Below are 27617 nucleotides of genomic sequence, written 5' to 3' on the forward strand. Positions count from 1 at the left end.
GAAGCTTTCTTTATATTAGCCAAGGACACAAAGACCCTTCAGAGCAAGTGGAGTTGGTGGCCTAGGAGTTCATACTTGATTCTATGAATCCTGACTTCCGACCAGTGCATATCCAAAATAATTTAAGATTTGCCCTGAGGTTGCCAACTTTTAATTTTGCCAAATAAGTACGTTTAAAATAAGTATGTAATTATGTACTTTTAATAGTTAATATATGTTCATGGTACAGCATTTAAAATGTCCAAAAGGATATACAGCAAATGAAATGAGTCTCATACATCCTCTCTAGTTGCTTAAAACTATTCAGTCCCCCTTCCAGGAGGCAAACCGGGTTACTTGATCCTCCTTCCCGAGATAGCCCACGCATTTAAAAACAGGTATGACTGTATTGGCTCTCTCCCTTCCCCCACATAAATGGTAGTGCATTCAAATACTGTTTGACAGCTTGAGTTTACCCCTACATTTCTTAGAGATCTTTAAAAATCAATACATTAAAAAAATTAAAATCAATACATAGAGCTGCCTTATTCTTTTTGAAGGCTGTGTAATATTAGGAAGGGTATTAAAAACAAACAGTTGTTATCTTTTTAACTTAAAAGGTATATTTAAATAGTAAAAGAAAGAATGCAATTTCAAGCGGGGTGTGGTGGCTCATGCTTGTAATCCCAGCAATTTGAGAGGCTGAGGCAGGAGGATACTTGAGCCCAGGTGTTTAAGACCAGCCTGGGCAACATAGTGAGACTCTACCTCTACAAAAAAAATGACAAAAAATTAGCTGGGTGTGGTGGTATGAGCCTGCAGTCCCAGCAACTCTGGTGGCTGAGCTGGGGGATCACTTGAGGTAAGGAGTTCAAAGCTGTAGTATGCCATGGTGGCACCACTGTACACCAGCCTGGGCAACAGAGCAAGGCCCTGTCTCAAAAAAAAAAAAAATGATTTCTGTGTAAAGAAAATTTCCTGCCTTAGTCCAAGGACCCTGTGTGAGAAAACTGTTGCTAGAGATAGTAAACCATTAAAGAAAGTGGTTTAAGGCCAGGTGCAGTGGCTTATGCCTGTAATCCCAGCACGAGGCCGAGGCGGGCGGATCACGAGATCAGGAGATTGAGACCATCCTGGCTAACACGATGAAACCCCGTCTTTACTAAAACTACAAAAAAATTAGCCGGGCGTGGTGTCGGGCGCCTGTGGTCCCAGCTACTTGGGAGGCTGAGGCAGGAGAATGGCATGAACCCAGGAGGCGGAGCTTGCAGTGAGCTGAGATCTGGCCACTGCACTCCAGCCTGGGTGACAGAGCGAGACTCCATCTCAAAAAAAAAAAAAAGTGGTTTGAATAGGAATGTGTTAGGACAGATTGTGTTGTTCTAGAGAGGTTTATTAGCTTCAGGTAGGCTGAATGAATGAGAGGGCAAGAGATACATAATTGCCATATTGATATCCTTCTCCCCATTTTGCAGAGAGAAGTGGATTTAGGGAATCCTCTCATCTCCTACAGTTGTACTATTTCATTTGTCAGATCAGACAATTAGCCAGTCTGCTGTCAAGATGTCTTGTGTTTATAGCAGCTGTCAGTTGGATTGGAGTAGGAAGACTAGTTTCAGGGCTGTTTATGTCTTTTGTTCATATTTTTGAGCATTGAAGGTATGCATAGTAGGAATTAGGAATTATGGAAAACATACTCTTCCAGTCCTCTGTGAGGAATATACACATGAAGTGATGGGGGCTTGAACTTGAGGAGTGAAATTGGAATAGTTTGCTAAAGTCTGAGAATGTTGGAATTAAAAAACTGACAGAATACATGACCTTTGGGAAGAATAAGAAGAGTGGAATTCATTTGCTAAACATTTATTGAGTACCTAGTATGTGCAAAGTACTGCGATACGTTAATAACGCCAAGCAAACTGCCTTAGAGGGTGCTAGTGTAGGGCTGAAAAGTACACAGTATACAGACACAAGAAGGCAAGCCTGTTCATTTAGGTAGCATGTGTTTATTAGGACAGCACTGTACTAGGTGCTGGATATAAGAAAGGAAGGAAATGGTACAAACCAGGTTGCAGGGAGAAAATACAGATAGAATGTAAACTTTGTCAGTCTCAAATAGCTATTTGATTAATATAAGTGTTTTCAGAGAAAAACTCCATACAATATTTTTATTTATTTTTAACCATTTATTTTTTGGAATGAGCAGTACCTTTATATAGTTGAAATAAAAAAGTATTATAAGGTATACTGCAAAAAGTCTCCCTCCTATTTTTGCCCCTCCCCGCCTCTTATCCAGATATCTCTCTTGTGTCAGGAATAAATGCTGGAAAAAGAAACCAGCCTGAGTATTTTAACCACAAAAGGATTTAACATAGGGAATTGGGTACTACATTGCTGGAAAGGCTGGAAGAGTGGGACTCAAGGAGGCTGCCCTTAGGGTATCATCCTGAAAGGCCCACAATTGTAGCTGTGATCTGGAGGTCAGGAAATCACTACTGGCACTGCCATCTGCACCACTGCTGCCTGACATGCATGAAGCTGATGATTAGACATTAGGCTCTGACTATTGCAGAGCAGCAGCAGCAGCAGCAGCAACATCTGGGAGCTTGTGAGAGCTCTTAGGCCCCAGCTTGGCATACTGAATCAGAATTTTCATTTCAACAGGATACCCTGATGATTTACATGTATGTGGAAGCTTGACAGGCCTTGTGCTGGACCTGGCCACTAACCCAAGGGTTTTTATGACCTTGGCCACCAATTGTAAGGAAGTCAGGGAAATGTAGTTGTTGATTTTCCCAACTCTCAGTCTAGAAAGAAGGTTAAATGGAGGTTGAAAGAAACCATCTACTGAACTGGCCACACTTTTCCACAAGTAACCTTTGTTGTTTCTTGGGCATCCTTCCAAATACTTTTTGCATATATAAGCATATGTGAATACATATCCTTCTTTCTCTTCTTTAAAAAAATAAGTCAGGTGTGGTGACTCATACCTGTAATTCCAGCATTTGGGGAGGCTGAAGTGGGCAGATAGCTTGAGCCCAGGAGTTTGAGACCAGCCTGGGCAACATAACAGAACTCTGTCTCTACAATAAATACAAAAATTAGCCTTGTATGGTGGTGTGCGCCTGTAGTTTCAAGTACTTGGGAGGCTAAGGCTGGAGGGACACTTGAGCTGGGGAGAGGGAGGTTGTAGTGAGCCGAGATCACGCCACTGCACTTCAGCCTGGGTGACAGAGTGAGACCCTGTCTCAATCAGTCAGTCAATCAAACTATCAATAAAACAAAGCAATAGCTTAACATATACAGTGTTCTGCATCATGTAACTGTATATCTTAGAAGAGCTTTCCATATCTTGACAGATAAAAATCATCTTGTTCTTTTTTTTTTTTTTTTTTTTTGAGACGGAGTCTCGCTCTGTTGCCCAGGCTGGAGTGCAGTGGCCGGATCTCAGCTCACTGCAAGCTCCGCCTCCCGGGTTCGGGCCATTCTCCTGTCTCAGCCTCCTGAGTAGCTGGGACTACAGGCGCCCGCCACCTCGCCCGGCTAGTTTTTTGTATTTTTTAGTAGAGACGGGGTTTCACCGTGTTAGCCAGGATGGTCTCGATCTCCTGACCTCGTGATCCGCCCGTCTCGGCCTTCCAAAGTGCTGGGATTATAGGCTTGAGCCACCGCGCCCGGCCCATCTTGTTCTTTTTAATAACTACGTAGTATAAGGCCAGGCACGGTGGCTCATGCCTGTAATGCTAGCGCTTTGGGAGGCTGAGGCAGGCAGATCATGAGGTCAAGAGATCGAGACCATCCTGGCCAACATGGTGAAACCCTGTCTACTAAAAATACAAAAATTAGCCGGGCGTGGTGGTGGGTGCCTGTAATCCCAGCTACTTGGGAAGCTGAGGCAGGAGAATCTCTTGAACCAGGGAGGTGGAGGTTGCAGTGAGCAGAGATCGCGCCACTGTACTCCAGCCTAGCGACAGAGCGAGACTCTGTCTCAAACAAACAAAAAAACCCCTGCATAGTATTCCATTATATTGCTTACAAAATGCTTAAAATTGAGACTGTCTGATACAGTCTGGGTTGCATGGTCATTCTGATTTATTGGCACACGTAAAATCTAATCTAGTTGTTAAATGTTTTCTTCTTGCCTCTTGTATGCTCATGTCTTTTGTGTATGTCATCTTGTTTAATCCACACTACAACCCAGTGTGCTTCTTCCACTTTACATGAGGGAACTCAGGCTCTGAAAGTTTAATTTAATAGTTTATAAACTAGCCGGGCATGGTGGTTCACCTTTGTAATCTCAGCATTTTGGGAGGCTGAGGCGGGCAGATCACCTAAGGCCAGGAGTTTGAGACCAGCCTGGTCAACATGGCAAAACCCCATCTCTACTAAAAATACAGAAATTAGCTGGGCATGGTGGCAGGCGCCTGTGATCCCCGCTACCCGGAAGGCTGAGGCAGGGAGAGTCACTTGAACCCAGGAGGTTGCAGTGAGCCAAGAGCACACCACTGCATTCCAGCCAGGGTGACAGAGCGAGACTCTGTCTCAAAAATAAAATAAAATAAAATAGTTCATAAAATAAGGAATATGCAGGTTGGGATTTGGATCTCAGGTCTATTACCTTCCCTAATTTGTGATATGACCCAATTACACAGAGTCTCTAAACGGTAGGCCTGGTAACCTTCTCCTTTGGGAAGAGGTTTGGAAATATACCATTATGGATATTTGGATATTTGGGGTAGGTATTAAAGGAATGCCAATTTTTTTTTTTTTTTTTCTGACTCAGGTATCCAGCTCACATAGAAGACATTGACTACGAGGAAGGAAAAGTACTCATCCATTTCAAGCGCTGGAACCATCGTTATGATGAGTGGTTCTGCTGGGACAGTCCTTATTTACGCCCTTTAGAGAAAATACAGCTGAGGAAAGAGGGCTTGCATGAAGAGGATGGATCTTCTGTGAGTAAGAAATCTGGGAAGTTCTGTAGTACGCAAGGTCAGCTATTGGGCTGTTTGTGTTTCAATCTTTGATGTTCAGTAGCAGCTGGGGACCAGTTCTTATTTAGGCCTATAGTTGTAACCCTGAGATCTCAATGACACCTGGGGCTCTTGAAGAATCCCAATTTTTTTGTTTGTTTGTCTGTTTGTTTTTTGAGACAGAGTCTTGCTCTGTTGCCCAGGCTGGAGTGTAGTGGTGCAATCTCTGCTCACTGCAACCTCCACCTCTCGGGTTCAAGCGATTTTCACACCTCAGCCTCCCTAGTAGCTGGGATTACAGGTGCCCACCATGGCTAATTTTTGTATTTTTAGTAGATATGGGGTTTTGCCACATTGGCCAGGCTGGTCTCAAACTCCTGACCAATTTTACGGCACTGTATCCCTAACTTCTAGAACACTGCCTGGCACATAGTAGATCTTCTGATCTTTTGTTAAGCTGTCTGATCTTTTGTTAAGTGATCATTCTGGCCAGGCGCGGTGGCTTACACCTGTAATTCCAGCACTTTGGGAGGCGGAGGCGGGTGAATCACAAGATCAGGAGTTTGAGACCAGCCTGGCCAACATGGTGAAACCCCGCTTCTACTAAAAACATGAAAAATTAGCTGGGTGTAGTGGAGGGTGCCTGTAATCCCAGCTACTCGGGAGGCTGAGGCAGGAGAATCGCTTGAACCCAGCAGGCAGAGGTTGCAGTGAGCCAAGATGATCACACCACTGCACTCCAGCCCAGGTGACAGAGTGAGATTCCATCTCAAAAAGAAAAGAAAGTGATCATTCCATGTAGAGCATTGTACTAATCTCATATGCAAGGTCTTTGTTTTTCTTTTGAGACAGGGTCTTGCTCTGTTGCCCAGACTGGAATGCAGTGGTGCGATCATGGCTCACTGCAGCCTCAATCTCAGGCTGAAGCAATCTTTCCACTTCACCTTCCCAAGTAGCTGGGACCATGGGCCCACCACACCCGGCTAATTTTTAAATTTTTTTATACAGACAGTGTCTCACATTGTTGCCCAGGCTGGTCTTGAACTCTTGGGCTCAAGCAATCCTCCCACCTTGGTCTCCCAAAGTGCTAGGATTATAGGGGTAAGCTTGTCATGCGAAATCTTTTATAAGCCCTCAAAGAACTTGGAATTGATTGGACTGTATTCCATTTTTCTCAATTTTATCTCTATGCCTGGAGCTTTTACTGACTTCAAAATGCAGTATGAAGTATTAGTTTTAAGGTTTTTTTGTTTTGTTTTGTTTTGTTTTAAGCAATGAAAGCACACATTTACTGAAATGAAAGTACACTCCATAGAGTGGGAGCGGGCTCGAGTAAGTAGCTCAAGAGCCATGTTTTTGTTTGTTTGTTTTTGAGACGGAGTCTTGCTCTGTCGCTCAGGCTGGAGTGCAGTGGCTCGATCTCAGCTCACTGCAACCTCTGTCTCCTGGGTTCAAGTGATTCCCCTGCCTCAGCCTCCCGAGTAGCTGGGACTACAGGTGCGTGCCACCATACCTGGCTAATTTTTTGTATTTTTAGTAGAGACAGGTTTCGTTGTTAGCTACGATGGTCTTGATCTCCTGACCTCATGATCCGCCTGCCTCAGCCTCCCAAAGTGCTGGGATTACAGGTGTGAGCCACTGCGCCCAGCCTGGTTTTTTTTTTTTTTTTTTTTTTTTTTTTTTTTTTGAGACGGAGTCTCGCTCTGTCTCCCAGGCTGGAGTGCAGTGGCCGGATCTCAGCTCACTGCAAGCTCCGCCTCCCGGGTCCACGCCATTCTCCTGCCTCAGCCTCCCGAGTAGCTGGGACTACAGGCGCCTGCCACCTCGCCCGGCTAGTTTTTTTTTTTTTTTTTGTATTTTTTAGTAGAGACAGGGTTTCACCGTGTTAGCCAGGATGGTCTCGATCTCCTGACCTCGTGATCCACCCGTCTCGGCCTCCCAAAGTGCTGGGATTACAGGCTTGAGCCACCGCGCCCGGCCGTTTTTTTGTTTTTTTAAAGAGACGTTTTCTTGCTCTGTCGCCTAGTCTGTAGTGCAGTGGTACAGTCTTTGCTCAATGTAGCTTTGACCTCTTGGGCTCAAGCAATCCTCCTTCCTCAGCCTCCTGAGTGCCTGGGACTATAGGCATGTACCACTGTGCCTGGCTAATTAAAAATTTTTTTTTGTAGAGACAAGGTCTTATTATGTTGCCCAGGCTGGTCTTGAACTCCTGGCCTTAAGGGATCTTTCTGCCAAAGAAGGAAGATCCTTCGTACCTCCCAAAGTCCTGGGATTTTAGGCGCGTGCCCTTGTGCCTGGCCAGTTTTAAGGTTTTTAAACAGGCATTGAGACATCTATAATGGTCCTGCCACTTTTAGATCTGACTCAGCCCTGCCTTCTATTTTCTTTTTCTTATCTTTTTTTTTTTTTTGGAGACAGTCTTACTCTATTGCCAAGGCTGGAGTGCAGTGGCATGATCTTGGCTCACTGCAACCTCTGTCTTCCAGGTTCAAGTGATTCTCGAGTCTTAGCCTTCTGAGTAGCTGGGACTACAGGCTCATCCAACCACACCTGGCTAATTTTTGTATTTTTAGTAGAGGTGGGATTTCATCATGTTGGCCAGACTCCTGACCTCAGGTGATTCACCTGCCCCAGCCTCCCAAAGTGCTGGGATTACAGGCACGAGCCACTGTGTCTGGCTTATTTTCTGTTTTAACCCTATTAGGGAACTTGAACTCTTGCTGGCCTTTTTTTTTTCTTTTTCCCAATTAAGGATTATTCAGTATTGTTCCATGTGACTTTTCAGTGTTCATTCTACAAATTTTTTTTTTTTTTTTTTTTTTTGAGACAGAATTTCACTGTGTCATCCAGCCTGGAGTGCAATGGCATGATCTCAGCTCACTGCAACCTCCACCTCCTGGGTTCAAGTGATTCTCCTACCTCAGCCTTCTGAGAAGCTGGGATTACAGGCAGCTGCCACCACACTGGCTAATTTTTGTATTTTTAGTAGAGAGGGGATTTCACCATGTTGGCCAGGCTGTTCTCTACCTCCTGATCTCAGGTGATCCGCCCACCTCGACCTCCCAGAGTGCTGGGATTACAGGTGTGAGCCACTGTGCCTGGCCCATTGTGCAAAATTTATCAGTGCAAACTGTGTGCTGGGAAAAGTGTATAAAATATTAAAGGTGAATGGTTGCTTTCCCTGGCTAAAGACCCTTTAGAAGTATAGGTGGCATTAAATGCTGCTTCCCTGAGTATGAAGTAGCCTCATAATCTTCTAACTCCTATACTGGATGTTATCCTAGTAGTCCTGGCCTCTTACACTCATTTTCAGAATGTATGTTGATTAGGGTGGAATTATCATCAGTGCTGTGCCGTGCCTGCCCAGACCTCTTAGGCTTATTGAGGTCTTGTGTCCCAGCCCTTTTGTTTTGACTCTTGTCTTAGTCTTTTTTGTGTTGCTATGATAGAATATCTGAGACTAGGTAATTTATAAAGAAAAGAGGTTTGTTTAGCTCACAATTCTGCAGGCCGGGAAGTTCAAGTGCATGGTACTGTCTTCTGGCATCAGCTTTCATGCTGCGTCATACATGGTGGAAGGTCAAAGAGGGAGACAAGTGTGAAGAGAGGGACCAAACAGGAGGAGGAGCCTTGCTTTATAACAACTTGCTTTCTTGGGAATGAATCCATTCCCAGGAGAGCGAGAAGTCACTCCTGTGAGACAGCATTAATCTGTTCATGAGGGATTTGCCACCATGACCCAAACACCTCTCATAGGCCCCATCTCCAACTCTGTTGCCCTGAAAACGTTAACTTTCGGCGAGGACAAATGGCACCGAAATTATAGCAACTCCTGGTGTTGAACAACAGAAATATCTTCCTCCATCCCAATAGCTACTTTCCTTTCTCACTCTCTTATCAATCCCAGCCTCTTTTATGAGATCTGGTACAGTGCATGTCCTGTGAAATTAGGTTGGTAACAGGATCTTTTTTTTTTTTTTTTTTTTTATGTTTTTTAGGAATTTCAAATAAATGAGCAGGTCCTTGCTTGCTGGTCTGATTGTCGTTTTTACCCGGCCAAAGTCACTGCTGTTAACAAGGATGGTAAGGCATTTGAGTTGTAGTTGTTTTTACTCATGACTTAGGTGGTGGTGGTTGGGGGGGGGATGTTTGTAATGTTAGAGCTTAATAGTATATTTTCAGTATTTCTTTACTGCCTAGGTATCTGCTTTATTCAAGTTAATCACTATGTCAGGAGTTGGGAAGAAATTATAAGTGTAAAGAAAACTGGACAAAAAAGGTAGTTTGACTTTTTACCCCCTAATTTTCAGTCATTGTTTTCTAAAACAGTCACAGTTCATCTGTCACTCTTCCTGGAGGTATGCAGGTACTTGCTGTCTAGGAGTTCCTAATAAAATTGATGAGACAGCCCTGAATATTTGTGAATAGCCTAGAAATTAAATGAACACTAACAAACTTTAAAAAATGTGCTTTCTTGATGCAAGGTGATTGAGGGTGGTCTGTAACATTGGAGTTGGCTAGTGGAAACTGGGATGCTGGAAGTTAGAGCACTGAGTTGGGTTTCTTTTGCCAGAACTGAACGTGTGAAGAGACAGAATGGGAAACTTGACTAATAGAGGCTCATTTTGCTAGTAAAAGGGCAGGCAAAGAGTTTTGAGGATAATACGTATGGTCAGAATCCTGACACCTGGAGAATAGAATCTAGGTCCCAGAGATACCATTGTAAGCACGTTCCACCAGGGTATGTGTGGTCTCCATGATCTCTGAAGTGAATGTTTAGGGAAGTCAGGCCTCTTGATGCCACTGTAGGGTTGACTCTTAGGCCAGTCTGAATTTTCATTTGATGAAGTTATTCAGGTATTTATTAATATTCTGCTAACTGCTGGGCCTCAGGCTGACCAAGTTTTGTCTGAGAATGATTTTTTTTTTCTTGTTCTTTTTTGAGACAGAGTCTTGCTCTGTTGCCCAGGCTGGAGTGCAGTGGTGCCAGCTCAGCTCACTGCAGCTTCCATCTCCTGGGTTCAAACAGTTCTCCTGCCTCAGCCTCCCGAGTAGCTGGGATTACCGACGTGCACCATGGTCAGCTAAATTTTGTATCTTTAGTAGAGACGGGGTTTTGCTAGGTTGCCCAGGCTGGTCTCATGTGATCTACCCACCTCAGCCTCCCAAAGTGTTGGGATTATAGGTGTGAGCCACCATATCCAGCCGCAACTTTTTAGAGAAGTATTTTTCAGGCCAAACGCCGTGGTTCGTGCCTATAATCCTAGCAGTTTGGGAGGCTGTGGTGGGAGGATCAGTTGAGGCCAGGAATTTGAGACCAGCCTGGGCAACACAGTGAGACCTCATCTCACTATGAAAAAATTAGATGAGGGTGGTGGCATGTTTCTGTAGTCCTAGCTACTCGCATGGCTGAGGTGGGAAGATCCTTTGAGCCCAGGAGTTTGAGGATGCAGCAGGCTATGAGAGTGTCATTGTACTCCAGCCTGGGCAGCAGAATGAGACTGTCTCTTTAAAAAAAAAAAAAAAAGTATTTTCAGTTGTGCTTCCTCCAGAAGCTAAAATTATAGGAGGGAGAGTCTCGAGGCTATGGTAGTTCCTAAAATGGTCATTTGCATTGCTAATATATTGTTTCTGAAGCTCCATATTCTGTCCAGTGAAATTTAGTTAATTGAAGGACGTGAAAATGAATGGAAATTTCTGCCAAAACCTGTTTTCCTGAGGTTCTCAGGTCTGAAGTCCTGTATTACGCTGACACACTGACTGGTTTTTGGGACTAACTGGAAGAGGGAGGAGAGGATATGGGAGAGGGGCAATCCTGAAACAGAAAGTTAGTGAGACAGGCCGTGTGGTACTATTGGCCACCCAGATTGTGAAGGCAGGCTAGCCTTTGTAGGAGCTCAGATCTATGTCTGATTTGGAGATGAAGATAATTAATGCCTCTAAGAGGGGTGGGAAGATGTGTTGGTGGAGGCAATGAAGGCTTAGTAATCTACTGTTTAGATCTAATACCTGCAAAGCCCAGAGCTTGGCATCATGGAGTAAAATAAAAGAAGACCTGCTTCAAGGTAGAATGAAGTAGGTGCTGAAATAGAGCTACCAGGAGGAGGCAGGGCAGGATGGTGCGGGTTAATCATGGTAGGCACCTGTCTCTATAAGGTTTTGTGTTTGTGTGTGGGATGGGTCAGAAACTCTTTGAAATAATTATTTCAAAAATGTTAGGTTTGGATTAGTGCTAATGATCAGTTTCTGCTTCATCACGATTCACTGTGGGATTACTTGTGGGATTGGGAGCGACAATGCTAGTCTCTCTTTTCTCTCTTTCCCTGGTCTTTTCTGCTGTGCCTTAGGTTCATCCGTAGCAGTGACCACCAGCTTAATGGCCCTGTGAGGAGGAGCTCTGCTGGCAAGGCAGCATGTTTATTTCCTGTAAATGTCACTTATGTCTTGTTGGTGCTGCCAGGAGGAGGCAGGGGATATAGTGAAGTCACGCCTTGTAGATTTATGTTTAGAAGGCTTGGTGTGATTTTCTTGCCACTCTTAATCTCCTTGGATGTTTTGCTAAGGCTGATTGTTGATCTGGCTGGTGGGTGGGGACTCTAGCCAGAGTGGAAGTGGCAGCTGCTGGCACTGAGGAGTCTGGCATGATTGAATCAGAACTAAATAACAACTTTAGTTTCTTAAGGGAGTCTGTTAGCACTTGGAAAATAGGGCATTTAATGCCATATTATTTAGCTTTTTTCACTTGGAATGGTTCTTTAGCAGTGGAGATTAAGCATTATTTAGTGTGAAGGCAGTGGCAGTTGGTAGTCTTGTTAGACTCTCAGTCTATGTTGTTGTAAAAGACAGTAAAAGATGGGTTTCTACTTTCAGGGAATCTTTGTTTGGAAGCCATCTCTGGTGAGCTGACCTCACCTCTTTGCTGGGGCTGCCTAGCTTCCCCCTCCCTTTTTTTTTTTGTTTGTGACAGAATCTTGCTCTGTTGCCCAGGCTGGAGTGCAATGGTGCAATCTCTGCTCACTGCAACCTCTGCCTCCCGGGTTCAAGCGATTCTCCTGCCTCAGCCTCCTGAGCAGCTGGGACTACAGGCACATGCCACACCACACTTGGCTAATTTATATGTATTTAAGGTTTCAAATGTACTTTATTTCTTCAGTAATGCCATATCTTAATGGGTACACAGTGCTTTAACTTGGCATCAATTATGAGCTGTTTTTTAAACAATTCATTATTACACCAGCTGGTATGATTACTGTTCTCTCCATTTTGGGGGGTGACTCTGCCAACAGGGGACAGGCTCCATTCTATTCTGATTTGTGTTGTTACATATGTCCATAGAGCAATACAGAAAGTGGCTCCACTAGCTAATACAGTATTACCGTATTTGTCATGAAAATCAGGTGTACGTTTCTGGTGGCTCTGCCATCATTGTTTGCTGAATGCTTCGACCTTGGAGACGACTTAGTTTGTTTTTGACCAAGGGAAACGTCCTGAAGGTGAAGATAGAACTGCAGCAATGAAGCTGCTGCTTTAATTTTTGCATTTTTAGTAGAGACGAAGTTTCACCATATTGGCCAGGCTGGTCTGGAACTCCTGACCTCAAATGATCCACCTGCCTCAGCCTCCCGAAGCTCCTCTTTTTTTCACATGGGGAATAGCAGAGTCAATTGTCTGTCAGGGCTTTCTGCCCCCAGTAGTGTACAACTCTGCTCTGTAAGTGATTTTCCTTAAGGAAACTACTTTGTAGGTTAGCATTTATGACAAAATGGGGAATTGTTCCTTTCTATTGATCTGTGGTTCTTTAATTTGAATAAGCAGGTAAATCAGCTCCTTCTTCCTAAAAACTATGCATATTTTTGGGTCATGTCCCCTACCTACCCCGCCAGTTCAGTCTCTAGGGCAGTGACTGAAGTCTGCATTTATAACAGGAGATGCTATGGAAATGATCTTGTTTCTAGAGTCTCTGGCTGAAGCAGCTCTTATTTTTTGTTTTCTTCATGCTGTAACTGATTCTACATTTGAAATGTGGGGAGGTTGATACTATGTGAACAGCTTTGTAGAAAGAGAAAAGGAAGATTTAGGCCCACACATGCAGGTGCTAACTGGCTGCTGTTTTCTTCTTCTGGGGGAAGAGGGATTGTGCTTCCCGCCACCCCCCCACTTTTTTTTTTTTTTTTTTTTTGCCTAGATAGCCTTTAAAGATGTCAATGTCTGGCCAGGCGCAGTGGCTCATGCCTGTAATCCCAGCACTTTGTGGGGCCAGGGCAGTGAATCACCTGAGGTCAGGAGTTGGAGACCAGCCTGGCCAACATGGTGAAACCTAATCTCTACTAAAAGTACAAAAATTAGCCAGGCGTGGTGACACACACCTGTAGTCCTAGCTACTCAGGAAGCTGAAACAGGAGAATCACTTGAACTCAGGAGGCGGAAGTTGCAGTGAGCCGAGATAGTGCTATACTGCACTCTAGCCTGGGCAACAGAGCGAGACTCGTCTCCAAACAAAAAAAGAAAAAAAAGGTTGTCAATGTGCTGTGCTTCCCTTTTAGGGTGACTTGGTGGTATTGATCCCTTGGTCTGTGACAGGCCCTGTGCTAGGTTATTTCCATATCTTATCATATTTAATCTTTACACAAACATGGAAAGGTTATTGCCATTAACCCCATTCTTATTTTGCAGATGAGGAACTAAGCTCACAGGGGGAAACTGCTTTAGGTTATAAAACGCTTGGATGGTAGAGCTGAGATCTGCATGGAGGTCTGTGGTTCTCCAGAGTCCCTAAACTATTGTTCCCACGGTACCAGGCTGCCTCTTTGGAGCAGGGTTGTCCTAAGAGGGCAGGTGTTGTCAATTAGGTCCAGGTGTTCACTGATAGAATGCGAGAGTGGATGTAGTGGTCTGCACTTTCTGGAGCCTGGTGTTGTCTTGAGAACCATGGTTGGGAGACAGGGTCTGGTCCCAGTTCCTGCTCAGTGATTATGGGTGGTCACTGCCTTTGCTCTGGACTCTTTTGAGCAGTTAGAAGTCAAAGAGGGAATGGAAATAGATGAGTGTTGTATTGGCCACAGAACCTAAACCCAATATGTAAAATTGCTGAGAAGAAAATACTTAGAGGGAGGGAAGGCGTGCCCGCAGACATATGCACATCCTCACTCCTCAACAATCTGTGGAAGCCTAAGGACTTCAAGAAAACTTTTGTTGTTGTTGTTTTTTGAGATGGAGTCTCGCTCTGTCACCCAGGCTGGAGTACAGTGGCTTGATCTCAGCTCACTGCAACCTCCGCCTCCTGGGTTCAAGTGATTCTCCTGCCTCAGCCTCCCGAGTAGCTGGGATTACAGGTGCATGCCATCACACCTGGCTAATTTTTACATTTTTAGTAGAGATGGGGTTTCATCATGTTGGTCAGGCTGGTCTTGAACTCCTGACCTCATGATCTGCCCACCTCGGCCTCCCAAAGTGTTGGGATTACAGGCATGAGCCACCGTACCCGACCTGACTAGTCTTTTTTTTTTTTTTTTTTAAAGGGCTGATCTGGGTATGGTGGCTGACGCCTGTAATCCTAGCACTTTGGGAGGTCAAGGCGGGTGAATCACCTGAGGTCAGGAGTTCAAGACCCGTCTGACCAACATGGTGAAACCCGTCTTTACTAAAAATACAAAAATTAGCCGGGCATGGTGGTGTGCACCTGTAATCCCAGCTACTCAGGAGGCTGAGGCAGGAGAATCACTTGAACCCCGGAGGTGGAGACTGCAGTGAGTGGAGATCATGCCACTGCCACTGGACTTCAGCCTGGGAGACAGAGTGAGACTCATCCCCCCAAAAAAAAAAAAAAAAAAAAGACTAGTCGAAAGCAGTCGTGAGGAGGAGGGAAAGAGTAGAATAAGAAGTTCGATCTGTAACTGACTGTGAACAATCAATTGAGATAACTCACTACTTTCAGACCAGCCTGAGAAAACATGTTTGAAAACCCTCTGTTTTCCATCTGTGGCTTTCTGGAATAATCTGACTTCCGAAGAGTGAATGAGATAGAAAAGAAGCCCTGGACGCTGGGCATGATGGCTCACATCTGTAATTCCAGTGCTTTTGGAAGTCGAGGTGGCAGGATTGTTTGAGGCCAAGAGTGTGAGACCAGCCTGGGTAACATAGACCCCCATGCCCTGCTATCTCTACTAAAAATTAAAAAATAAAAAATTGGCTGGACATGTTGGTGCATGCCCATAGTCCCAGCCACTTGTGAGGCAGAGACAGTAGGATTGCTTGAGCCCAGGAGTTTGAGGCTGCAGTGAGCTAGGATCATACCACTACACTTCAGGATGGGTGACGAAGACCCTTTTTTGTTTTTGAGACAGTCTTGCTCTGTCGCCCAGGCTGGAGTGCAGTGGCACAATCTTGGCTCGCTACAACCTTTGCCTCCCAGGTTCAAGTGATTCTCCTGCCTCAGCCTCTCGAGTAGCTGGGATTACAGGCACCCACCATCATGCCCGGCTAATTTTTGTATTTTTGTAGAGACGGGGTTTCAACACGTTGGCCAGGCTGGTCTTGAACTCCTGACCTCAGGTGATCCACCGGCTTCAGCCTCCCAAAGTGCTGGGATTACAGGCGTGAGCCACCACGCCCAGCTGATGAAGACCCTGTTTCTAAGAAAAAAAGAGGCCCTGGAATATTAGTTGTGGTAGATTTCATGAGCAACATAAATCTGTCCAATCCAAAATCACCCTTGTAGTATCCCTATGTCTTTGGTCCTAGAGAACATGAGCTTGTTATGCATCTCTAGTTTTGTTCTTAGAAACTTCTACTATTACTGACTGCTATAGGATTGTCTGCAATGCTGAGTCCTTAAACCTCAGAGGGGCAAGGCCAGGAAGCTTTGTTTCATCTTAAAGTCTAAGGGCAAAAGCTTCTCAAGGGAGTCTGAGGCAGGTAGCCCTTCTAAGTCAAGTTAGAGCAGATAGAACAGGATACACTTACTTTGAGTTCCTTCATTTACATGTTTGTTAGATAGTGTTTGTGGCCACAGGAGAACTACTAGTCACCTATGGGAGGATTCCATGGGAAGACAATCTTTTAGTAATATACATGAAACCATTAAAGCAAAATTTTGGCCTCTCTGTTGTCCATTATTGTCTCTGAATTATTGAAGCCCAAGTTGGGCTGTGTTTAGCATGATTAAAGGAGAAAGTTTCAAGATGATCCTTGGTAATCCTTTGGAAGTTAAAAGGATCAAAGACCTAGATATATCTAAGGATAGTCGTCCCTAGCACCTTTGGCCGTAGTTTGGGTCATTTCAGAGTGGCTGGTGCTACTCTGGGTCTGTGGTTTGGAATTAGGTTGAGGAGCCTGAGCAACAGGCAGTGTGGGGTGCTGGGAAAAAATTGGTCAGAGGTCAGTAGACAGGTTTGGATTCCAATGATAGCTGTCTCAGACTTAATCATGGAACTCAGGTTCCTTTTATGTAAGTCCTCCTTCTGGAATCTGCCATCAGGAGTAAGCTTCAAAATTAACTCCAAATAGCTGAAAATGTTGGACTGTTAGGTAACGTTACTTAATATTGACTTTTGGATGTTGGAAATACCTGTAAAAACAACAGTTTTCATTTTGATGTAACTGATGCTGAACTAACTTTGTTAATAAAATAGTTGAAAATATAGTCTTGGGTGACTTGTCGGCACACATAATATTTAAGATTTCAAGATAACGGGAGTCTTAAAACTCCCATCCCCCCATCTCTGTCCCCAGACTTGCCAGAGTTGCACCATGGTTGCTTGAGAAGGGTCTGTTTAGAATTCCATACCATTGTTTATCATAACTCCTTTGCTTGCCAACACCCTCACAGTATAGTCAGGGAAAAACAGGAACCCAGACTTTTGTTGTAAGTACTTGTAAGTCATTGCTGAGCTGCCTGTGTAGATAATTGTTTATGCTCTTATCCTTTTATGCTCTAATCCTTTTATCATAGCCTGTTCATCTAATTGGTGGTGTCATCTAATTGCTGATGTTTTAACCCAACCAGGCATAACTATATATCCTTATATCTTGTTTGCTAGCCAGTTTCTTTTTTTTATATTTTAAATTTTTTTAAATTTTTAATTTTTGTGGGTACATAAGTAGGTGTATGTATTTATGAGTTACATGAGATATCTTGATACAGGTATGCAATGTGTAATAATCACATCAGGGTAAGTGGGAGTATATATCACTCCAAGCATTTATCCTTTGTTACGAACAATCCAATTATGTAGTTATTTTATTTTTATTATTTATTTTTTTTAGACAGAGTTTCACTCTGTCACCCAGGCTGGAGTGCAGTGGTATGATCTTGGCTCACTGCAACCTCCACTTCCTGGGTTCAGGTGATTCTCTTGCCTCAGCCTCCTGAGTAACTGGGATAACAGGTGCCCACTACCACACCTGGCTAATGTTTTTTGCATTTTTTCAGTAGAGACAGGGTTTCACCATGTTGGCCAGAGTGGTCTTGAACTCCTGACCTCAAGTGATCCACCTGCCTCGGCTTCCCAAAATGCTGGGATTACAGGTGTGAGCCACCACGCCTGGCCAAGTTATTTTAGAATGTACAATTATTTTTTACTGTAGTCACCTTGTTGTGCTAGCAACCTAGGTCTTATTCATTCTTTCTAACATGTTTGTACCCCTTAACCATCGACATTTCCGCCCCCCACCTACTACCCTTCCTAGCCTCTGGTAACCATCCTTCTACTCTCTATCTCCATGAGTTCAATTGTTTTAATTTTTAGCTCCTACAAATAAGTGAGAACATCGAATTTTGTCTGTCTTGCTAGCTAGTTTCTTTATGTATTGGTGACACCTGTGACAAATAATCACCTTTATTTTGTAAATACCAGGAATAAAGGTCAGTAGGTAATTACTAATTGTCTATGGCAGTGGTTCTCAGACTTTGGTGTACATCAGAATCACCTGGAGGACTTGTTAAAAACGCATATTCCTGTCCCCTGTTCCCAGTTGCTGATTCAGTGTATCTGAGATGGGACTGGTAACTTGCATTTCTAATGAGTTCCCAGGAGTTGCTCATGCTTCTGCTATGGGACTACACTTTGAGAAGCACTGGTTTACTCTGAGGCAGGTACTGTGTGTGGAAGAAAGTGGTCTAAGATGTGGTGTCTGGCCTTGAAGAGCCTGCTTTTGAGTTGCGATCTGTACTTATATGAAGGTAGACCTAAGTTTGAAGCTCTGTAGGCTGGTGCCAAATGAGCCTAAGAAGTTCAGATCAGGAGGTAATTATTAGTAGCTGAAAAGCCAGGAAGCTGTTACAGAGCTGTTGTGGGTATTTGAGCCGGGCACTTAAAGATCACGGAATGGCACATTCCCAGAAGGAAAACAGTTTAATACAGATATGGAGATAGAAGTGTCACTGGCAGTTTCGGTGGGTAGCTTGTCACTTTGAGTTGGTGGGTATTGGATGGTGGTAATGAGAAATAAGGTTTGGAAAATTATTGGGCTCAGATTGTGTTGGACGTTGAATACTTTTGGACTTCATTTGGTAGCCGTGATTAGCCATTGACTAGGCCCTGTTGAGGACTGGCGGTGGAGGGGTGTGGGAAGAGAATGTACCAGAAGGAGAAAACCAGGTCTTAACTTTGTTGTTGCAATCTTCGGCTCCCAGACCTCAGGGTTTTTTGCAGGGGTTGGGGGAATTGGTTCTAAACAGAGAAAAACCTGTTTACTAGTGGAAACCATTATGTGATTACCAATGGTTTACTGAATCTTGACAAGATTAACTGTGATTATTATTTTAAATCCCTGGGGCAAAAATGGGTGGGGCATGAATTGGTTCTAAGATGCAAAATTTGAAAGTGTTGTTTGGGTGCGACTAATGAGAACTTCTGTAGTTGGACACCTTATTTGGGAAGATAAGATTTTTGGGTTTCCAGCTTAAGGTTTTTAGCAGGGAAGGATCTTTTTTGAACAATTTTTTTTCTATTGGGAAAAAACTAACAGTGTAACAAAATAAAACTAACAATGTAGCAGCAAGCATTTTGTGTTTTGGCCAAGTCTCTATTTTAAAACATTGTATCATGAAGATAATTCAAATGGATTTTGAGATGTGGAAATAGAACACATCTCTAGAAACCCAATACCTTTAGCAGAATATGATGTTGCTTTTTTTGTTGTTGTTGTTGGAGACTGAGTCTTGCTCTGTTGCCCAGGCTGGAGTACAATGGCAGGATCTGGGCTCCCCGCAACCTTTGCCTCCCAGGTTCAAGTGAATCTCCTGCCTTAGCCTCCCAAGTAGCTGGGATTACAGGCGCCTGCCACCAAGCGCGGCTAATTTTTTGTATTTTTAGTACAGACAGGTTTCACTATGTTGGCCAGGCTGGTCTTGAACTCCTGACCTCGTGATCCGCCTGCCTCAGCCTCCCAAAGTGCTGGGATTACAGGCGTGAGCCATGATGTTCCTTTTGAAACTTAAGAGCTATTATTGCCTCCGATCCCAGAACATAAAGATTAAATTATAAAAGTGAAAAATTCACCAAGGAATAAGTCTGCATTTTCCTCACATTCTTAATTGTTTTACTGCTCTCTGTTCTTCACTTAAATTCAGTGCAATTTTTTTTTATTTTAATGAAGCATCTAAAAGTGAGTTTATTTTTTTGATGGATTTCAATTTATGTAGGTAGAAAACTGTGTAATCTTAACTAAGAAATGAAGACAAGCATACTGTTATCTTGGACATAAGTAAGACTGAATATGATACTTAAACAGTTTTAAATGCCTATGAGATTAATGTAGTTGGAGATCCCTTATGTTTATACTTTGAAAAGTTACCACTTTCATGAAATTGTGAGTTAAAATCATGATATCTTCTTGAATTTTAGGTACTTACACTGTGAAATTTTATGATGGAGTAGTTCAGACTGTCAAACATATTCATGTCAAAGCTTTTTCCAAAGATCAGGTGAGAAATGTGGTTTTTGTGCTTTGTGTTATGAATAATGCTAACACTGTAGTTTTGTTTCCTCAAATAAAGACATTACATTTGTTTATGATGGCAAGTGTTTATTTCCTCCATCTGACACAATTTCACCAGAAAATAATACACAAGTTTTCAGAAGTTGTAAATATTTGTCTCTTTGCTGTTTCCTATTTATTTATTTAGAAACAGAGTCCCGTTCTGTCACCCAGGCTGGAGTACAATGGTGCAATCTCAGTTCACTGCAACCTCCACCTCCTGGGTTCAAGCAATTCTCCTGTCTCAACCTCCTGAGTTGCTGGGATGATAGGCGCATGCCACCATGCCTGGCTAATTTTTTTTGTATTTTTTAGTAGAGACGGGGTTTCACCATATTGGTCAGGCTGGTCTCGAACTCTTGACCTCAGGTGATCCACCCACCTCAGCCTCCCAAAGCGCTGGGATTACAGATGTGAGCCACTGTGTCCGGCCACTGTTTCCTTCTAACAGAGATTTTTTTTTCAAAAGTGCCAAATACTTGGATACCATTGCCTATGTTCTGTTTTCGTCATCTTTTTTCAACAATGTCTAGTTATTCTTGTCTTCTCTCTGTGCCCTGCCCCGCACAAGAGCTGTTAGCCATCACAGGGAACTTGTTGAATTGCTTGAGACCTCCAGTATGTTTTCTCTCCATCTAGCTCTGTCTTTTAGCTTAGGACCATTACTTGGTTGTTTACAGAGCTATCATTTGGCACAGATTGGACAGCCACTTGTGCTAGATGTGCCTGGTTTGTGAATTTGGTATCCTGTCGTTCCAGTCACCATGCATGTATTTGCCTGAGCATGGGGCCTCAGTTTTGATACTGGAAATATGGTTTGCATAAATATGGGCCATCTAGAAGTGTTGCCTACTTTCTTCATGATTTTTCCCCTTTTTGTCTTTTTTGTGTTTATGTATTAATAGTTGAGGGGAAAATAGAGATCAAAATTTGGATACTGGTGTTTTTAAAAATCCTGATTATTACTAATTTCAGCTGTTGAGACAGCTAATTTAGCAATTTAGTAAAGGTTTTACCACTGAGGCATCATAACTGGTTACTCATCTGCTTGGATGGCAGTTGATGTGACAATATTTGGTGATGCTATAACCTGTTGTGTTTTTGGGGTTTTTTTGAGACAGAGTCTTGTTCTGTCGCCCAGGCTGGAGTGCAGTGGTGCAATCTTGGCCTAGTGCAACTTCCCTGCCTCCCCGGTTCAAGTGATTCTGCTGCCTTAGCCTCCCAAATAACAGAGACTAGGTGCGTGCTACCATGCTCAGCTCATTTTTTGTATTTTAGTAGAGACAGGATTTCACCATGTTGTCCAGGCTGGTCTCAAACTCCTGAGCTCAGGCAATCTGCCCCCCTCGGCCTCCCAAAAGGCTAGGATTACAGGCATGAGCCACTGTGCCTGGCCTTCTGTTGTGTCTTTGTGATGATGAAATGATTCTACTTATCACAGATTCTTAATGAATTCTTCTGTATGTATATTTGTAAGTTTTTTCTTTTTGAGACTGAGTCTCTCTCTGTCACCCAGGCTGGAGTGCAGTGGCCTGATCTCCACTCAGTGCAAACTCTGCCTCCCAAGTTAAAGTGATTCTCCAGTCTAAGCCTCCCAATTTGCTGGGATTACAGGCGTGTGCCCCCACACTTGGCTAATTTTTGTATTTTTAGTAGACGGGGTTTCACTGTGTTGGCCAGGCTGGTCCTGAACTCCTGACCTCAAGTGAGCTGCCCACCTTGGATTCCCAAAGTGCTGGGATTACAGACATGAGCCACCATGCCCGGCCTAATCGTAAGTTTCTAAAGATTTTTTTTTTTGAGATGCAGTCTTGCTCTGTCACCCAGGCTGGAGTACAGTGGTGCAATCTAGGCTCACTGTAACCTCCACCTCCCGGGTTCAAGCAATTCTCCTTCCTCAGCCTCTCGAGTAGCTGGGACTACAGGCATGCGCCACCATGCCCAGCTAATTTTTGTATTTTTAATAGAGACAGGGGTTTCACCATGTTGGCCAGGCTGGTCTTGAACTCCTCACCTCAGGTGATCTGCCTACCTTGGCCTCCCAAAGTGCTGAGATTACAGGGCATGAGCCACCATGCCTAGCTGCTTCAAAGGATTTTGATACATGATACCTTTGAGGTAACCTCAAAGGTTACCTTTTGCTGATTGGCCTTTTGCTGATTTTCTTCTTCAGAAAATTAACATTATTATTACATAAAGCTTTGGCCCTGATGATGCTTTTTCTTTGATCACTTGCCTCTCGTAAGGAGCCATATAGTAGTCTAAAACATTATTTTGGCCTTAAATTTGGCAATATTTGTGTTAGGTTTGTGGAATGAGTTAATACAGAGGATATAATTATAAACTTGTCCAGAATTGGCAGATTATATCCAGAACCTTCCCAAGTGGAAGTCCAGGGCTCCAGATAACAATTGTTCATCTATTTACTCTGTGTTTCTCAATAAATTGATGGATAGCATTCACAGTGCTTTGGCTTGGAGGTAGTGCCTTACCCGGTGAGGATTTTTGGGTGCCATGCTTCATTTCTCATTTCCCAGTGGCCTCTGAGTATCTGACCTTAGCCCAGTAGGCCCTTAAGCACAGGCCCATGGCTCCTGGACTTGGCTTCTTTTCCAAGAGGGTACAGTGGTTTGGCTACAGTTATCTGTCATGGGCAATTTCAAAGGTTTTTTCATATACTATTAGAATACATGGAGATTTTTTTTTTTTTCCTGTAGAACTGTACTGTCTTATAAATGTTTTGATAGTCTCTATATTAGTAACACTTATGTTTTTAGCTTACTGTAGAAAATTAGAAAAGTACAAAGCACAAAGAAAATAAAAACTCTATTATTCCATCAAACAGATATAATTGTTCTTAACACTTTGGTGTATAACTTGGCTTAACAATTTGGTGTGTATATCTTTCTGTGTTTTTTATTAAACATATATATGTGTGTGTATCTATTTCTTTTCAAAACTGAAGTTGTGGTACATTAATATAGTACTGTTCTTTTCTTTTAACTAACATTTCCTCAAGTTCCTTAATATCCTGAGAATATGATTTTTCACAGCTATGTAGTGTTCTGTAATATGTATGGAACTGTACTTTGTGTAACCAAATCCCAAATGGTCATTAAGGATATTTGTCAATCCAGGTACACAAGTCGGATTATTCTTTTAGCTAACTTTATTTCTAGGGGTTTATTCTAGTTCAGAGGTATAACGTTTTTAGTTTTGACTCAAATTGCCAACTCCTCCCCAAACCCCCAACAAGGAGGGCAATTTCAATTTATATTTCTGCTGGCCATTACCGGAATGCCTGTTCTCAAACCTGGCTACTTTCAGAATAATTTGGGGGACTTGAAATTAATATTGAAAAAAATATTTGAAAAAATATTTCCTTGTTTATTATTTTTCCCTGTAGAACAAATTAAACTTTTGTTTGTTGAGTATTTAGGTACTGCTTCCTGCTTCCAGTGAAAACCTATGTGCCTAGTGTGTGCTAGGTGCTGGGGATCCCATATGAACATAGTATGGTGGTCTCTGCTCTTTTGAGGTCCTGGAAGAGAGATATGCACACAAATAAACTTAATTATAGTTTTGGAATCTCTAGAGCTTTCAGACCTGGCATTATTATGAAACAGTCACAGTAGAGGACCTTCGATTTTTAGTGTGAATTTTAAAGAATGTAATGTAGGGAGAACGTAACTAAGAAGCAGTATTTCCTACCAATAGGCAAAAACTCCAAGTAGCTCAGGAACCTGGTAGGTGGTTTGTTGAACTGAGCACAGCCTTTACCTGGTAGAGGAAGCAGAGACCCTGGTTCTGGGTTGGATAATCTTTATAGTTTTCCTGTTCAGCTTCCAGTTATCAGTTTTGTTTTTTCTCTAAACAAGACATCAGCACATGCTGGCAAACTGATCAGTTTTGTTATTTCTCTACACAAGACATCAGCACATGCTGGCAAACTGAACCAGCCTCTGAAAAGCTCTGGGTTAGTATAGTCATGCTGGGGATAAGGACAGAGCATAAAGGCATTTTCTTCGAACACCTTTGTCAGAAAGATTGCTTTCCAGAATTTTAAGGCCAGGCATGGTGGCTCATGCCTACAATCCCAATACTTTAGGAGGCTGAGGCAGGAGGATTGCTTGTGCCCCGGAGTTTGAGACCAGCCTGGGCAACATAGGGAGATCCTATTGCTACAAAAAATAATAATAAGCCGGGCGCGGTGGCTCAAGCCTGTAATCCCAGCACTTTGGGAGGCCGAGACGGGCGGATCACGAGGTCAGGAGTTCGAGACCATCCTGGCTAACACGGTGAAACCCCGTCTCTACTAAAAAAAATACAAAAAACTAGCCGGGCGAGGTGGTGGGCGCCTGTAGTCCCGGCTACTCAGGAGGCTGAGGCAGGAGAATGGCGTAAAAACCCGGGAGGCAGAGCTTGCATTGAACTGAGATCCGGCCACTGCACTCCAGCCTGGGCGACACAGCGAGACTCCGTCTCAAAAAAAAAAAAAAAAAAAACCAATAAAAAACAATAAAAAACTTAGCTGGGCATGGTGAAACATGCCCGTGGTCCCAGCTACTCAGAAGGCTGAGATGGGAGGATCGCTTGGGCCTGGGAGGTCGAGGCTGCATGAGCCATGATTGTGCCACTGCACTCCAGCGTGGGCAACAGAGAGAGACTCTGTCTCAGAAACAAAAACAAACAAAAGCCCAGAATTTTATTTTCTAGTGACTTATTCGTCATAATAAGGGAGACTGCACTGTCTCCAGAATAATTGAATTGTTTTAAGGATTGGTTCTCAACTCTTAGTACAGGTGGATATTGTCAGTGGTGCTTTGTGTATGTGACCTGGCATATGTCCTGTTTTTATTTCTTTGTTTGTCTTCATACGTTTGTAAGAAATTCCTCATTTTGTATTTACAAGTAATCACGAAGTGTTTCATCGCTATTTTGCTCATTTTAGAATATTGTGGGTAATGCTAGGCCTAAAGAAACAGATCACAAAAGTCTTTCATCATCTCCTGATAAACGAGAGAAGTTTAAAGAACAGAGAAAAGCCACAGTGAATGTGAAGAAAGACAAAGAAGATAAACCCTTAAAGACAGAAAAGCGACCCAAGCAGCCTGATAAAGAAGGAAAGTTAATCTGTTCTGAAAAGGGGAAAGTGTCAGAGAAAAGTCTTCCCAAGAACGAGAAGGAAGACAAGGAAAACATTTCAGAAAACGACAGGGAGTATTCTGGAGATGCCCAAGTGGATAAGAAACCTGAAAATGACATTGTGAAGAGTCCACAAGAAAACTTGAGGGAACCCAAAAGAAAACGAGGCAGACCCCCTTCCATAGCTCCTACTGGTGAGTTTTTCAAGTGGGCTCTGCAGTGGGCAATGCCAGAGTATTCTTCTGTGGCCCTTTGTGGTTCTTTGTAACTTGTATACTTCAATCCTTTGTTTTTGTGACTGATTTTGAGTTTTCTTATGATCTGGAAACAAGTTGTGTTCATGAAGCTGAATTTAAGTGAGGCACATATCCAAGTTGGGAATCTAAGTTGGGAAGTGTGTTCGTAACTGAGCTTCCTAAAGTAGTGGTTAACCGTTGACTGAATACTTCAGCTTATATGATAAACCTGATAAACCAAGGCCTTTTGCTTGTGCTTTTTCAAATGATCTCAGTTTGAGTCAGCTTAATAGAACCTGGAATCAGGAAATAGAGTTCTAATGAGACAGACGTGAAAGAAAAGTGGTAAAAAGGTATGGGCTTCTGAAGGAGATGAGGACAAAGGAACATTGGAGCTAGAAAAGCATGGGTGCATTTTGAAATTGAGCTCTTTGGAGAGTGATTATTGATTAGAAATTTTCACAGTCTAAATAAAAAGCCAAGATAGCTAATTTGTAAGAGTCAAGGTTAGAGGGTATAGATTTACGGAAGAATGCAGTTATTAAAAAACTTAAAATTTGGACTTCTTCTAGAATAACCAAGAATGAAACAAGCCCTGATTCCTTCCTAAGTCAAATGCTCGTTCTCCAAATCAATTCAGTGGCATGAAGAGTCCCCTGGGTCTCTAGACTGAGTGTGCTGTTGATTAAATATGTGCAGTGATCTTCAGACATTCTTGATTGTGTATTCTTTGTGTGTTCAGTTGAAACTGTGAATCCCCTAGCACGTTTTAAAGCAGTGTTTATCTTTTTCTCACAAGTTTAAATAGCTGCAGTGGATATATTTAAAATACAAAACATGAAGGCTGAGTGCGTTGGTGCATGTTTGTTGTCCCAGCTACTCAGGAGGCTGAAGTGGGAGGATTGCTTGAGCCCGAGATTTTCAAACCAGCCTGGGCAATGTAGTGACACCCCATTTCAAAACACACACACACACACACACACACACACACACACACACACACACACGTATTTTCATCAAAACTGTGGAACTACAGAGCAAGCCTTTTCATTATTCCCCAATGATGTAGAGAATGCAAAGCCACTCTTCTCTATCAAATCAGACTATCAGACTTAATTTCTGTGGAAAAAATTTTAACTTACGTCACATAAGTGTATTAGTACTCATTGTAAGATAGGAAATTATATAATAGGTTGCTTTGTCTCCATATGAAATAAGGGATCCTCCTCTCTAGTGCTTGTAACTGGGTTTTGCCCTCAAAAGCTGAGGGTGCTACAACTGTCCCTAGGCCTAGCTAGGGCCTATACCTCTGCTGTCTAGTATGGTAGCCACTAGCCGCATGGGGCTATTGACTACTTGAAATGTAACTAGTCTGAATTGAGATGTGCTGTAAGTATAAGTAAATGCTAGATTTCAAATAGTACAAAAAAGAATGTAACACACCTCAATTTTAAAATATTGATTACAGCCGGGCCTGTAATCCCAGCAGTTTGGGAGGTCGAGGTGGCTGGATTACTTGAGGTCAGGAGTTTGAGACCAGCCTAGCCAACATGGTGAAACCCCATCTCTACTGAAAAAATATAAGGAAATATTAGCCAGGCTTGGTGGTGGGTGTCTATAATCCCAGCTACTCAGGAGGCTGAGGCAAGAGAATTGCTTGAAACTCAGGAAGTGGAGGTTGCAGTGACTGAGATTGGGCCACTGCACTCCAGCTTGGGCGACAAAACAAACAAAAAAAATTGATTCAATGTTGAAATGTTTTTAGAAGCTGAAGCTGAGTGCAGTGCCTCATCCCTGTAATCATGCCAGCACTTTGAGAGGCTGATGAGAGAGGATCACTTGAGCCCAGGAGTTCGAGACCAGCCTTGGCAACATAGTGAGACCTCATCTCTACAAAAAATGAAAAAATTGTCTGAGACTGGTGGCACGTGCTTGTAGTCCCAGCTATTCCAGAGGCTGAGGCAGGAAGATTGCTGAGCCCAGTTTAAAAAAAAAAAAAAGAAAAAACAAATTTAGGAAAGGTATTGGATTAAATAAAATAGTATTTAAATTAACTTTTTAAGTTTTTTTTGACAGGGTCTCACTCTGTTACGTAGGCTGGAGTGCAGTGGCGTGATTGTGGCTAACTCCATTCTCCACCTCCTGGGCTCAAGTGATGCTGCTGTCTCAGCCTCCCGAGTAGCTGGGACTACAGGCACATGCCACAATGCCTGGCTAATTTATTTTTTGTAGAGTCAGGGTTTCACTATGTTGCTCAGGTTTGTCTAAATCTCCGGCCCTCAAGCAATCCTCCTGCCTTGGCCTC

At 43.1% G+C, this 27617-nt stretch overlaps 1 protein-coding gene across 10 annotated transcripts in view; it reads left to right on the top strand.

The window, feature by feature from the left end:
- Positions 1-27617, top strand: part of PHF20 (PHD finger protein 20) — a 189335-nt gene that overhangs the window by 72715 nt on the left and 89003 nt on the right. For 4 of the 10 annotated variants that reach the window (XR_012419325.1, XM_005568880.5, XM_065523044.2 and 1 more), the window contains exons 3-6: positions 4763-4934; positions 8951-9035; positions 19799-19878; positions 24883-25270. Coding sequence is in view for 5 of the 10 variants with exons in the window: in XM_005568880.5 (XP_005568937.3) it covers positions 4763-4934; positions 8951-9035; positions 19799-19878; positions 24883-25270 (725 nt within the window). In the remaining 5 variants the exon portion in view is untranslated. Of the gene's footprint in view, positions 1-4762; positions 4972-8950; positions 9036-19798; positions 19879-24882; positions 25271-27617 lie in introns of all 10 variants that reach the window. The other 6 variants (XM_074005202.1, XM_074005207.1, XM_074005203.1 and 3 more) reach the window with 3 other exon arrangements.

The sequence above is a fragment of the Macaca fascicularis genome, chromosome 10, assembly GCF_037993035.2.
Source record: "Macaca fascicularis isolate 582-1 chromosome 10, T2T-MFA8v1.1".
NCBI classification, from domain to species: domain Eukaryota; kingdom Metazoa; phylum Chordata; class Mammalia; order Primates; family Cercopithecidae; genus Macaca; species Macaca fascicularis.